Source organism: Oncorhynchus tshawytscha, linkage group LG28, assembly GCF_018296145.1.
Source record: "Oncorhynchus tshawytscha isolate Ot180627B linkage group LG28, Otsh_v2.0, whole genome shotgun sequence".
NCBI classification, from domain to species: domain Eukaryota; kingdom Metazoa; phylum Chordata; class Actinopteri; order Salmoniformes; family Salmonidae; genus Oncorhynchus; species Oncorhynchus tshawytscha.
In genome coordinates, this window is record NC_056456.1 from 17297297 (window position 1) to 17311846 (window position 14550).

A 14550-nucleotide genomic window follows, 5' to 3' on the forward strand; every position below is an offset into this window, starting at 1 on the left:
GGGAAGCGTGTGAAGGCTACCTGAAATGTTTGACACAAGTTAAACAATTTAAAGGCAATGCTACTAAATACTAATTGAGTGTATGTAAACTTCTGACCCACTGTTAATGTGATGAAATGAATAAATGCTGAAATAAATCACTCTCTCAACTATTATTCTGACTTTTCACATTCTTAAAATAAAGTGGTGATCCTAACTAACCTAAGACAGGGAATATTTACTAGGATTCAATGTCAGGTTTTGTGAAAAACTGAGTTTAAATGTATTTGGCTAAGGTGTATGTAAACTTCTGACTTCAACTGTATATCCCAGATAAGATTGAAAGTAGACAAAATGAATATAAGTCGGTGATTGCGTCCTTATCAGTTTGTGTGGTTACATACAATACATGTTGACAGAACAGCTGTGAGACAGAGAGTGTTCCTGTACTCCCAGTACACTGGAGTCCTCTTCCACTGGTGGATGTTAGAGACCTTGCACTCCCCCACCTTCCGTTTGAGGATGCCCCACAGATGCTCAATAGGGTTTAGGTCTGGAGACATGCTTGGCCAGTCCATCACCTTTACCCACAACTTCTTTAGCAAGGCAGTGGTCATCTTGGAGGTGTGTTTGGCATCTTTATCATGTTGGAATACTGCCCTGCGGCCCAGTCTCCGAAGGGAGGGGATCATGCTCTGCTTCAGTATGTCACAGTACATGTGGGCATTCATGGTTCCCTCAATGAACTGTAGCTCCCCAGTGCAGGCAGCACTCATGCAGCCCCAGACCATGACACTCCCACCACCATGCTTGACTGTAGGCAAGACACACTTGTCTTTGTACTCCTCACCTGGTTGCCTCCACACACGCTTGACACCATCTGAACCAAATAAGTTTATCTTGGTCTCATCAGACCACAGGACATGGTTCCAGTAATCCATGTCCTTAGTCTGCTTGTCTTCAGCAAACTGTTTGCGGGCTGTCTTGTGCATCATCTTTAGAAGAGGCTTCCTTCTGGGACGACAGCCATGCAGACCAATTTGATGCAGTGTACGGCGTATGGTCTGAGCACTGACAGGCTGACCCCCCACCCCTTCAACCTCTGCAGCAATGTAGGCAGCACTCATATGTCTATTTCCCAAAGACAACATCTGGATATGACGCTGAGCACGTGCACTCAACTTCTTTGGTCGACCATGACGAGGCCTGTTCTGAGTGGAACCTGTCCAGTTAAACCGCTGTATGGTCTTGGCCACACAGCTCAGTTTCAGGGTCTTGGCAATCTTCTTATAGCCCAGGCCATCTTTATGTAGAGCAACAATTATTTTTTCAGATCCTCAGAGAGTTCTTTGCCATGAGGTGCCATGTTGAACTTCCAGTGACCAGTCAGTATGAGGGAGTGTGAGAGCGATGACACCAAATTTAACACACCTGCTCCCCATTCACACCTGAGACCTTGTAACACTAACAAGTCACATGAGACACCAGGGAAGGAAAGTGGCTAATTGGGCCCAATTTGGACATTTTCACTTAGGGGTGTACTCACTTTTGTTGCCAGCGGTTTAGACATTAATGGCTGTGTGTTGAGTTATTTTGAGGGGACAGCAAATGTACACTGTTATACAAGCTGTACACTCACTACTTTACATTGTAGCAAAGTGTCATTTCTTCAAAAGATATACTCAAATATTTACAAAAATGTGAGGGGTGTACTCACTTTTGTGATATACTGTATATATATGTGTGTGTGTGTGTGTGTGTGTGTGTGTGTGTGTGTGTGTGTGTGTGTGTGTGTGTGTGTGTGTATATATATATATATATATATATATATATATATATATATGAATTAAAGTTAGAATGTTTAGATAATACATAGATAAATAATTAAATACATGTAGATATGCAGAGAATTAATACATTTTAGTCAGTATTTTTCTGTTAACTTGCTAATTTATTTAATTATGTGTGGATTTATTCATTTATTTATCCATTTATATGTGCATTTATGTATTTCTAATTTTGGCAGGTTTGGTCCTCCATACTTCTCAAGTCTGTTTTGTCTGTTGAGTTACTGAGACGTGTCTTATCTCCACCTCATAATGCGCATGCGTGATCCAATCTGAGCCTTGCGAAAAGCTGTTAGATTCAGAACTCGACCGTCGTGTGCGGGACTCTGTTTCCATGATGTTGTCCTTGCCCAAGTGAAACGAAAAATACTTTTTGGAGTCTTGCTCAAGGGGCGAACATGCTTGCACGTTTCCTTGGTGACTGATCTCGACGAACAACGGATTTCAACCTGTGGATAGTGCATGTCGCGCGTCAGGAGATTACAGTGGCAGGCCAGTCCTCCAGCCTTAGTGATCCGGGACGCTCTCCTCTCTAGACTGCTGCGTGCTTGATTGTTTCCCGGCGTCGGTCTGTGGCGCGCTGTGTGGTCCAGTGTCTAGTTTATGAATGGCCCTGACATGGAGGAAATTCCGTTTCAGAAAGTCAAAACCCGGCGGAAGAAAAGCTATTGTCCACCCGGCGTCCCTCTGACTACCATCGCATGCGAGGATGAGTTCGACTGCAAGGAGCTGGAGTCTCTGTTCCAGAACTACAATCTAAAGCTGGAGCAGACGTCCACTCTCAAAGCCCTGGCGGTGCTCATCGTCATGGCATCGACGCTGGCGGTGGTGGAGTTGCTGTCCGGCCCCAATCTGACCATCTCCAAGGGGTCCCATCCGGTACACTGTATCGTCTTCGTGTCCCTCTTCATTGTCACCAACGTCAAGTACCTTCAGGTGACCCAGCTCCAGCAGATCGTCAACCTGACCTTGCTCTTCGGCTTCACCTTCTCGTTCCTCTGCTGTCCCTTCTCCCTCGGCGCGGTGGGACTGGAGCCCCCGACCAACCCGGAGCAAGGCATGTGGCAGCTCATGCTGGTTACATTCGTTGCCTACTCGCTCCTGCCGGTGCGGACTCTGTTAGCAGTGATGTTTGGAATAATGATTGCCATCTCTCATATAATTGTGACAGCCACCTCCGTGACAGTTGAGACGCAGAAATTATGGAGAACGGTAAGTAGGCTATACATAGTTAACCACCAGGCTAGGCTATTCGAAGCATGGATAATGGGGCTTTAATCTAGAACAGATAAGGGAAAAGCGAGAGGAAGAATTAGCCTGTCAATATGAAGTTCAGCACCATCAAGTGGACAGCGACCGGCGGGGGTCACCGACTTGCGCGCGATTCATACAATGTCTGAGCACTGCTTGTCCGCCTGCTTTGATTTTGAAATGAAATATGTTTCGGTTTTATATCTGTAATGCCCTAGATTTATGTAGAATAGAAACATCAGTGAACTCAAGGCAGGCTGTTTTTTTACAAGGAGCGCGTGCTGGATGTATGCTATAGTAGAAAGTGCAAAGCCGTGTGCGATAACGTGCGGAGAGGTGCTCAGTAGTTCAATCCAAAAACGGACTTCAATGACGTGTGGCTGATTGTGATCACAACTGCAGACAGGAGAGCAGGGCCTGGAATTTAGGTTTACGAGTGTTTTAACGATTCAGCTTTCCTACAATGGCCGAACATGTAACATGCTTTTCCCAAAACACCACGCGGAGAGAATGGTCGCTAAGTGCGTTGTTGGAGCCAATATCCTGCTGATAAAATCAAAAGAAAGGGAGAGCTGCTCTCATATTAGCTTTCTCCAATCAAATCGTACCTCATCATTAACATTATTTCACAATACCGACGACGGATCAGCTCGTATTACCATCTATGGCTGCAGATATTGATGCGGCTTATTTCCACTCGCACACAATGGTTGAATAAATTTTATTTTAACGTCATTTCAATGAAGTTACGTTGAACCGACGTGGAATAGACGTTGAATTGACATCTGTGCCCAGCAATAAATCACCGATATTAGGCTAGACATCATATAATATATTGAGACAAATTACAGACAGTAACCTACAAGTATCAACATATAACTTAATGGATTGAATTTGAAATGTATTTCAATATGATTGAAATAGACCTATAGCCTACAGTTTATGCTATGTTTTAATGCAGTCATCTCGGTTTTCATTTGAAGTGTATTTTTATACTTTTATTGTTTGTATCAATTACAAAGACATTGGCAACTTTATTTGTAGTCAACTTTGTTCTGAAGTTATCCGCGGTCACAGAGAGACGGACGAACAATGTGATTCTATGTTTAGCAGCGACCTTTCTGTGTATAAAGTGACGCAGGAGGGCAAAAAACGACGCGCTTGGCTGTTCTACGAGTGGTCTGAGGCAGGCGTTTGATTACGAGTGTTTTCAAGAGCAACGTTAATAACATTGGCTTTGGGGAACTGCTCGGAGATTTAACGATTCTCCTACGAAGAAAGGTTCTATTGATGGATTTAGCCTTAATATGCTTTTGGGAAACCGGGCCCATGTCTGGTCAGTCAAAGTATAAGCAGGCTTTCCGTGTTGACATTGCTTCAGTTCTAGGCTAATAGTCTCATGTTACTGAGGTAGGAGGGAGGGGGGGGGACATGCAAATAGGCAATAGAGCTGTATCTGTCTCACACCATTGACTTCAAAATAGCCTGCGTGACTGATTTGACTTGGGTCCGTGATGTGTGTGCCTAAATGATTGATACCCTTAAAAAAGATGAGCAGTAATGACTGTAGGCCTATAAAATAAATAATTAAAATACTAAGCTACAGTATATTGTATGCAACAAAAACAAAAAATGGAAAATTATATTATTTATAATTCTGTAAGGTATTTTTTTTTCTTCTGAAAACCTGTTTTCGCTTTGTCATTATGGGGTGTTGTGTGTAGATTGATGAGGGGAAACAATTATTTCATCCATTTTAGAAAAAGGCTGTAACTTAACAAAATGTGGAAAAGGGGTAGGGGTCTGAATACTTTCTGAATGCACTGTATGTCTAATAATATGACCCAACCTCATATCACCCTATACTGCCAACAGAGTGGAATAAAACAAACAGGACCACACAGAGAGACCAGACGGACAGTGCTCAGACAGGATTCACGTACAGTGTGCCTCTGTTTCATAGGGAATATCTGGTCCATTTAGGCTGAAAGTACTTGATGTAGAACCAAAGTAGGCCGTGGTTGATGACCCCAACCAGATACTAGACAACCAGACAGTTAACAAAAGGTCAAGCAAACCCAAAGAACTTAATACCAAAAATGTCTTGACAGTCTCAACAAGTTCTCTCTCTCTCTCTCTTGGTCTTGCTCTCGCTCGCTCGCTCTCTCTCTCTGTCATGGAGAAGTTTAGCCCTCAGTCATATCAGCTCTGATTTGCTTTCTTCCTTTAGCATGTGGCATGTAATATCTTGCTCGTGTAGCCTATACGTGTGTCAGGAGGACGGTGTGTGAAGGACAGCGCTAGCGGTAGCAGAGTACAGCCTAGGAAGGGAAAGCTAATCCATTAAGCCTGGAGATTAGCTCAGTGGTATGACCGTAAAGGACCTGTGTTTCAACCAACCAACAACCACCAAACAAGCCTATAGGCCCCCTTCCCTTCAGGGTCACAGTGAGGCTATGTGTGGTGTAAACAAACCAGTAATAACCAAATCTCAGTCAGAGTGAGAAGGACATAAAATGATTATGTTCCCTCTCCTGATTATCCACTACAGCATTGCTAAATTCTGTTATAAGAGTTCATCAGTACACCAATCATGTGTGATCATGATATTTGAGTCTCGTTGTCTGCATTGCAGACATGAGACCATGGATTTCTTGTGCCTTGGGGATCGGGTCAGATCCCAGCTTATGCCATTTGCTTTCCATGTTGACAATATAAGCTTGTCCTCATCAAATACAATCACACACCCTACAGTACAGTATAACTAATTAACTTATTGGATGCTGTTGCCTGTATTGTGTTGTCTAAATGAGCTGCTTGTTCTTACTAGTCTATCATTGACCTATAGTGAACAAAAATATAAACGCAACATGCAACAATTTCAAGGAAAGCAGTCAATTGAAAATGTAATTCATTAGGCCCTAATCTATGTATTTCACATGACTGGGCAGGGACACAGCCATGGGTGGGCCTGGGAGGGCATAAACCCACCCACTTGGGAGCCAGGTCCACTCACTGGGGAGCCAGGCCCAGCCAATCAGAATTAGTTTTTCCCCCACAAAAGGGCATTATTACAGACAGAAATACTCCTCAGGACTCCGCTCCCCATCCTCAGATGATCCTGCAAGTACAGAAGCCAGAAGTGGAGGTATTGGGCTGGCATGGTTACAAGTGATTTGCGGTTGTGAATGTGGCGGTCACGAAATTTCTTCAGCTGGTGATTTTTCAAGCAAATAACTTTCGGTCTCACGGTAATTGACCGTTAATTAAAATAAACCCATTTAGCATCTCCTGGCTTCCACAGATAGCCTACACACCACTGATACTGACCTTTGGAACATCTACATTTTAAGAAGTCTAATAAATCCATGTAATATAACCTACACCATCACAATAAATCCATAATTTATTTTAGACAGGTCTAAAGAAGCATGATATGAAGAAAATTGAGTCTATTTCAGAAGAACAGAACAGAATAGCACACTCTGGCTATGCCAAATGAATGTGGGCTACACTAGTTCATTTAGCAGACAAGATTTTCTTCGAATTCCGTGGCATTATTGTATAGTATGAAGAATACAATTGAACAAAGCTGAATAAAATAGAAAGGATATTTTCTCCAAACGATTTGACGGAGTGCACACATGCGGCTATTCTGGGTTGAGAGGTTAACAAAGAAATAGATACTCTTATATGGTTCATTTAGAGTTATTAATATAACTTTAGTTGTGATACAAACATTGGCCTATATGTTATTTTTAAAACATTCTAAGGCTGCACGATGAGACTCTAATGATGATTTGAAAAATGTAGCTTGAAAAGGCATGAGCTCTGCTTTGTTTGTTTTTTTTGCGCAGGCTGTACACACTACATCAGTCTCTCATTCACAATTTGACAAGCACTTGATAATGCCTAGAATTTCACGGTGGCATCCCCTTTGTGTGGCCGTAATGCACCCTAAAGGCATAGTCAACTTAGTGTATGTAAACGTCTGACCCACTGGAATTGTCATACAGGGAATTATGAGTGAAATAATCTGTCTGTAAACAATTGTTGGAAAAATTACTTGTGTCATGCACAAAATAGATGTCCAAACCGACTTGACAAAACTTTAGTTTGTTCACAAGAAATTTGGGGAGTGGTTGAAAAACGAGTTTTAAATTATTCCAACCTAAGTGTAAGTAAATTTCCGACTTCAACTGTATTACAGCAGACCTTGTAAACACCAGTGGTGAATAACCAATCAGGGTCTATAGAAAAAGTTACTGCTGGTGAGGAAGACAGGCTGACATACAGTGTATGTGTGTGTGTGTGTTTGCTTGTGCATGTGTGTGTGTCTGTGTTTGGGTGCTAAAGGTCACATCTCCAGGCCCAGTCATGCTCAGCCACATGGAAAACACTCAGTTTACACAGGCTCTGTCTATCTGTTGTTCTCTCCTACCTGACCTACACTCAGCTGGAAGCATAGCCCACTTATGTTTACCCCTCTGTGCTTTTACACACACACACACACACACACACACACACACACACACACACTGAGTGATTGCTTCCAAATGTGTATTGACAAGACAAAGCAAATACTTCATTTTTGACTTCAAATTAATGGTTGTGAATGTGCAGTACATCTCTTTTCTCTTCCTCTGTCTATACTATGTATCAGTCCATTAATGTGTAATGTGTTTAGGCCAGGTGGTTTCTACTACCTCAGCTTCACTTGGCATTTTATGCATTAAAGGGTCAATCAGCAGTTCAAAGAATACCAAAGCGGAGCACCCGGCCACTGATTTGGTAAATAGCTGAGGAGTGGGACTGGAAAATGTAACCACTGTAAAATTCATAGACAGAGCTATGGATGCAAGGACTGACCATCCATAAGATACAATTATACTTTTAACCATGCTTTGAGGCTATGCAGTGTTTGTTTTCAATTACATTGTTTACCAACAAAGGTGAAAACAAGCTTATTTGAAAATGGCAGTCATTTGAAAACGTACATGTCCATGATCATTTATTTAATATTTAACCTTTATTTAACTAGGCAAGTCAGCTAAGAACAAATTCTTATTTACAATGACTGCCCACACCGGCTAAACCCTAACCATAACGATGCTGGGCCAATTTTGCGCCGCCCTATGGAACTCCTGATCAAGCTCGGTTGTGATACAGCCCGGGATCAAACCAGCGTCTGTAGTGACGCCTCTTGCACTGCCTTAGACCGCTGCGCCACTTGGGAGCCCATTTCTCCATACTTTCTCGTTGTAGACATTCAAGAGCGGCCTGGAGTGTATTTTTTTAACCCAAAATAATCATTTCCGATTAACATTACATTTTTTTTATTCAAACATCCCCTGGGCCAGATTGAATGGGTCCGGTCTGCCAGTCATTCTGCTAACGGTAGTGAAACTACCTTCAACATCCTTCAAACTTCACACAGAGACATAAATGGTACCCATGTGTTCATCTGACTCTGGGTAAGTACAAAAAGGGCTTGATTGCCAAAAATGTCTCAATGTCCCTTTTGAGATCAGAGTGACAAGTTAGGCTACAACATATTGGTAGCAAACAGAGTGAGCAGTGGTGTGAATTAGAGCCACAAGCGCACAGCCGCCTCTTCCTTTATCATCTCACCACAGCGCAGTGGCGCCGCATCAGTCAGTCTATATTTCAGATGACGTCAACATAATGGCTTTTTAACCCACGGAGCGCGGGATTTTGACTGTTGATATTTCAATATTTCAATTTTGTAAATATTCCATGATAAATAGCTGAAATAATTAATTATTTTTAAAATGTTCAATTAGCTAACGGCCCATCCAGACCGTGCCTAAACTACAGTATATTGAAACAATTTTCACACATATAATAATAGATGTGAGCCCAAAGACAAGATTAAATAGATAATGGTCTGATGGGTGACAAAAGTATTAATTGCCAAATTGAGACTGATGACCAGTGCAGCATGCATTGACAGCATCCACTGACAAAGGGCTGACCAAAAAACACTTTTTCAAATCATCCTGCAGAGGTCCATGCAGGCAAGATGTTTTGATTGCTATACCCTATCGGAGAGAGCAGATTCTAAGCTTTCCAAATTCACCTGGTTTTGCCAAACTACTCTCAAAATGGCACAGAATATGGTAATAATATAACTTTTTCCTAGTATAACCACGGCTCCACTCCTCCTCCTGTGAGTGCTGGTGGCAAACAGTGATGAATTGTATTCTGTTATATCCCTTTATATTCTTACTGTAAAATACAGTATATGTGTTGACTGTGGTTGGGCAGGGAAATGAATACAAGCGTGTTATGTATGCTAAATTGACAAGTTGATTTCATTGGCATGGCGAAGCCATATAGCCTCGGCAAGTACTGTAAGTACCTATACACAAAACTCAAAACATGCTATTCTGTTCTTTTGAAATAAATTGTCTTTGTATCATGTTTAATATGACCTTCCTAAACTAAATATGAATGATTTCTCTGTGATTGTGGATATTATATTGATTTATTTGACTGCCGGCTATTCTACTGTTAAACATGCATACGGTCATTTCGACCGTCATGGTGCTTTGAGGTTGAAATGCCCCAAAAGTTTTAGTCTTTTATGATATTTATCTCAAAGGACTGCTAGAGTGTTAAATACACATCATTTGGAAAAGTCAGAGACGGGTCGGTTCAATGTTTTTATTGAAAGGAAGTTATTAAAATTCCCAAAAATTCAAAACAGTCAGATTGACGTCTTGACGGTTGTGGTAATAAAGAATCACCGAAAGTGACCTTCTCGTTCCACAAAAGAAATGTGCCAGTGTTTCCCCTAGGATTTTGGAAAAAAGCTGCATCATGTATTTGGTATTTAAGACCGTCTTTAACTTGAGAGCATAGTGTCGCTCAGTTGGTGTGAGAGCATGGGACTAGGAATACTAAAGCCACACCTTCAATCTCCGCAGGGATCCTATGTCACTTTGGATGAAAGATTATGAGGTGTATGCTAAGTGGCATAATGTTGTGTTGTTTGTGCTTGCAGCTGGTGGCCAACACAGTGCTGTTTACCAGTGTGAACCTCTCTGGATTGTTTGTGCGCATCCTGACTGAGCGAGCACAGAGGAAGGCTTTCCTACAGGCACGCAACTGCATCGAGGAGAGGCTACGCATGGAGGATGAGAATGAGAAACAGGTATAAACACACACATGCACACACACACACAAATTCCCACGGACACGCAAGCATGCACACACACAAACACACATTAACAGAAGGCATAAGGGTAAAATCAGGCTCCTATATTTCTCTCATATTATTTCTTTAAACACACTTGGTGACTCATTCACACGTTTTTTTCCAATTCCGTTTGTTCCACCACCTTTTATCTCTCACTTTTCTTATCTGCACCACCACTAACACTCTCCTCTCATATTCTCAAGTCTGATTGACTTTTAAGTATACCTCTCTTTCCTTCTCCTCACGCTGTCCTTCTCTCTCTCTCTCTCTCTCTCTCTCTCTCTCTCTCTCTCTCACCCACCCACACAGGAGCGACTTCTGATGAGTTTGTTGCCCAGGAACGTGGCGATGGAGATGAAAGAAGACTTCCTGAAGCCTCCTGAAAGGATCTTCCACAAGATCTACATCCAACGCCACGACAACGTCAGGTAGGACACCCATCCAAACTCCAAAACTCCCAACCCAGCGTCAGGGGTAGAAACTTGGCATTGGTTAGCTCCGATGATCATTTAAACGATACGGCTGCGTTTTAGAAGTCTCTGGAAGTCTCCTGCCGATAAGCTTAAAATATGATTTATTTTCTAGAACTGGGTCTGCTCTACTCATTCGGCTGCCCAGATAACAAGTTACTTTGACGAATGGTGCTTGTTTAATTAGATCAAAGCTGAATGAATGTCTGCAAGATCACATTATGATAGTATTCTACATACATTTGAAGTGGTTGAAAAAGCTGCTTTTCAACCACTCCACAAATTTCTTGTTAACAAACTATAGTCGGTTAGGACATTTACTTTGTGCATGACACAAGTAATTTTTCCAAAAATTGTTTACAGACAGATCATTTCACTGTATCACAATTCCACTGGGTCAGAAGTTTACATACACTAAGTTTACTGTGCCTTTAAACAGCTTGGAAAATTCCAGAAAATTATGTCATGGCTTTAGAAGCTTCTGATAGGCTAATTGACATGATTTGAGTCAATTTGAGTCAATTGGAGGTGTATCTATGGATGCATTTCAAGGACTACTTTCAAACTCAGTGCCTCTTTGCTTGACATCATGAGAAAATCAAAAGTAATCAGCCAAGACCTCAAGTCTGGTTAATACTTGGGAGCAATTTACAAATGCCTGAAGGTACCAGGTTCATCTGTACAAACAATAGTACTCAAGTATAAACACCCTGGGACCACGCAGCCGTCATACCGCTCAGGAAGGAAACGCGCTCTGTCTCCTAGAGATGAACGTACTTTGGCGCGAAAACTGCAAATCAATCCCAGAACAACAGCAAAGGGCCTTGTGAAGATGCTGGAGGAAACAGGTACAAAAGTATCTATATCCACAGTAAAATGAGTCCTACTGTATATCGACATATCCGGAAAGGCCGCTCAGCAAGGAAGAAGCCACTGCTCCAAAACCGCTATAAAAAAGCCAGACTACCGTTTGCAACTGCACATGGGGACTAAGATCGTACTTTTTGGAGAAATGTCCTCTAGTCTGATGAAACAAAAATAGAACTGTTTGGCCATAATGACCATCATTATTTTTGGAGGAAAAAGGGGGAGGCTTGCAAGCCAAAGAACACCATCCAAACCGTGAAGCATGGGGGTGGCAGCATCATGTTGTGGTGTGCTTTGCTGCAGGAGGGACTGGAAGGAAAATTATGTGGATAGATATAATGAAGCAACATCTCAAGACATCATTCAGGAAGTTAAAGCTTGGTTACAAATGACCCCAAGCATACTTCCAAAGTTGTGACAAAATGGCTTAAGGACAACAAAGTCTAGGTATTGGAGTGGCCATCACAAAGCACTGACCTCAATCCTATAGAACATTTGGGGGAAGAGCTGAAAAAGCGTGTGCGAGCAAGGAGGCCTACAAACCTGACTCAGTTACACCAGCTCTGTCAGGTGGAATGGGCCAAAATTTACCCAACGTATTGTCGGAATCTTGTGGAAGGCTACCGGAAACATTTGAACCAAGTTAAACAATTTAAAGGCAATGCTACGAAATACTAATTGAGTGTGGGTAAACTTTTGACCCACTGGGAATGTGGTGAAAGAAATAAAAGCTGAAATAAATCATTCTCTCTGCTATTATTCTGACATTTCACATTCTTAAAATAAAGTGGTGATCCTAATTGACCTAAGACAGGGAAGTTTTACTAGGATAAAATGTCAGGAATTGTGAAAAACTGAGTTTAAATGTATTTAGCTAAGGTGTATGTGAACTTCCGACTTCAACTGTAACTAGCGTTTGGCATATTACTTGAAAATGTGATTAAGGTAACCAGTAACAGTTATTTCAATTGACATAATTTATACTTTTCAATTTAAATTAGCAACGGAATGTCATGTGCCGAGAGAGAGTTCGGGGGCTTGGAAAGAAAATCTTGCTCTGCAGCTGAAATGTACCATATACATTCGGAAAGTTTCCAGACCCCTTGACTTTTTCCACATTTTGTAAAATTACATTCTAAAATGGATTTAAAAAATATATATATTCTCATCAATCTACACACAATACCCCATTATGACAAAGTAAAAACTATTTTTTAGATTGTATGTATGTGTGTATATATATATATATATATATATATATATAAGTATTCAGACCCTTTACCCAGTACTTTGTTGAAGCACCATTCGATGCGATTACAGCCTTGAGTCTTGTTGGGTATAACGTAACAAGCTTGGCACACTTGTATTTGGGGAGTTTCTCACATTCTTCTCTGCAGATCCTCTTAAGCTCTGTCAGGTTGGATGGGGAGAGTCGCTGCACAGCTATTTTTAGGTCTCTCCAGAGATGTTTGATCCGGTTCAAGTCCGGGCTCTGGCTTGGCCACTTAAAGACATTCGCAGACTTGTCCCGAAGCCCCTCCTGCGTTGTCTTGGCTGTGTGCTTTAAGGTCGTTGTCCTGTTGGAAGGTGAACCTTTCGCCCCAGTCTGAGGTCCTGAATTCTCTGGCCCAGGTTTTCAGATCTCTCTCTGTACTTTGCTCCATTCACTTTTCCCTCTATCCTGACTAGTCTCCCAGTGCCAGCTGCTGAAAAACATCCCCACAACATGATGATGGCACCAACATGCTTCACCGTTATGGAACACACCGGAGGGATGGTGCCAGGTTTCCTCCTCGCTTGGGTTTGCTGTTGTAATGGTTAAATTGGCATTGAGCAAAGCTTCTTGTGAGCTGACAGAGGGGCATTGTGTCTCAGTCAGTGGTTGGTGTCAGTGTTTGCCAGATGGCATTAGCTTGCACAGAGTGTTACCGACCAACACACTGGTTTCGCTGGAGGGGGACCAGCAATTTATTCAGTGGGTTGACTGAGTGCTTCTTCGTCAGTAACTCTTCCACTTCCAAAGAGCTTTTTTGGCTCCTTCCCTCACTCCTTTCCTCCCTCTCTCTCTCTCCACTTTCCTCTCTCCATGCCTCCTTCCCTCACTCCTTTCCTCCCTCTCTCTCTCCACTTTCCTCTCTCCATGCCTCCTTCCCTCACTCCTTTCATCCCTCTCTCTCCCCACTTTTCTCTCTCCATGCCTCCTTCCCTCACTCCTTTCATCCCTCTCTCTCCCCACTTTTCTCTCTCCATGCCTCCGTCCCTCCCTCTTTCTTTGCAATTGAATTCAAAAGGCTTTATTGGCATGGTAAACATATATTTACATTGCCAAAACAAGTGAAATAGATCATAAACGAAAGTGAAATACATAATCAAAAATGAACAGTAAACATTACACTCACGAAAGTTTCAAAGGAATAGAAACATTTCAAATGTCCTATTATGGCTATGTACAGTGTTACATCTCTCTCACACGCTCTCTCTCTCTCTCTCTCTCTCTCTCCCTCTCACTCTCTCTCTCTCTCCCTCTCCCACCCTCCTGTTGCTACTCTTCACTTGATTATCAACCCCTCTTGTCTTCCTCTCCCCCACTCCATGCTCTCTGTCTCTTTATTCCTCTATCCTCCCTCTACTCTCCTCCTCTTCCTCATTTTCTTTATTTCTCCCTTTTTCACTTTGTATATTTATTTCCTTCATGTTGTCAGAGGGGTGAGGACGCGTGAGGTGGGAAGTTTGCTTAGCCTCGGGATTAAGCCTCTACAGGAGATTAAATGCAATGGACACTAAACTGTTTAGCGTAAGGCTGTGTGTGTATGTTTGTGTGTGTGTGTGTGTGTGTGCAGATGTGTGTGCGTGTGTGTGTGTGTGTGTGTGTGTGTGTGTGTGTGTGTGTATGTGGTTAAATATGGACACATCT

At 42.2% G+C, this 14550-nt stretch overlaps 1 protein-coding gene across 2 annotated transcripts in view; it reads left to right on the forward strand.

Moving 5' to 3' along the window:
* Positions 1-2074: 2074 nt before the first annotated feature.
* The window catches only part of LOC112226841 (adenylate cyclase type 1-like), a 59311-nt gene continuing 46835 nt past the window's right edge, over positions 2075-14550 (forward strand). For both annotated transcript variants that reach the window (XM_042308089.1, XM_042308091.1), the window contains exons 1-3: positions 2075-3038; positions 10105-10254; positions 10609-10727. In XM_042308089.1, the coding sequence (XP_042164023.1) occupies positions 2430-3038; positions 10105-10254; positions 10609-10727 (878 nt within the window). In that variant the 5' untranslated portion in view covers positions 2075-2429. The remainder of the gene's footprint in view (positions 3039-10104; positions 10255-10608; positions 10728-14550) is intronic.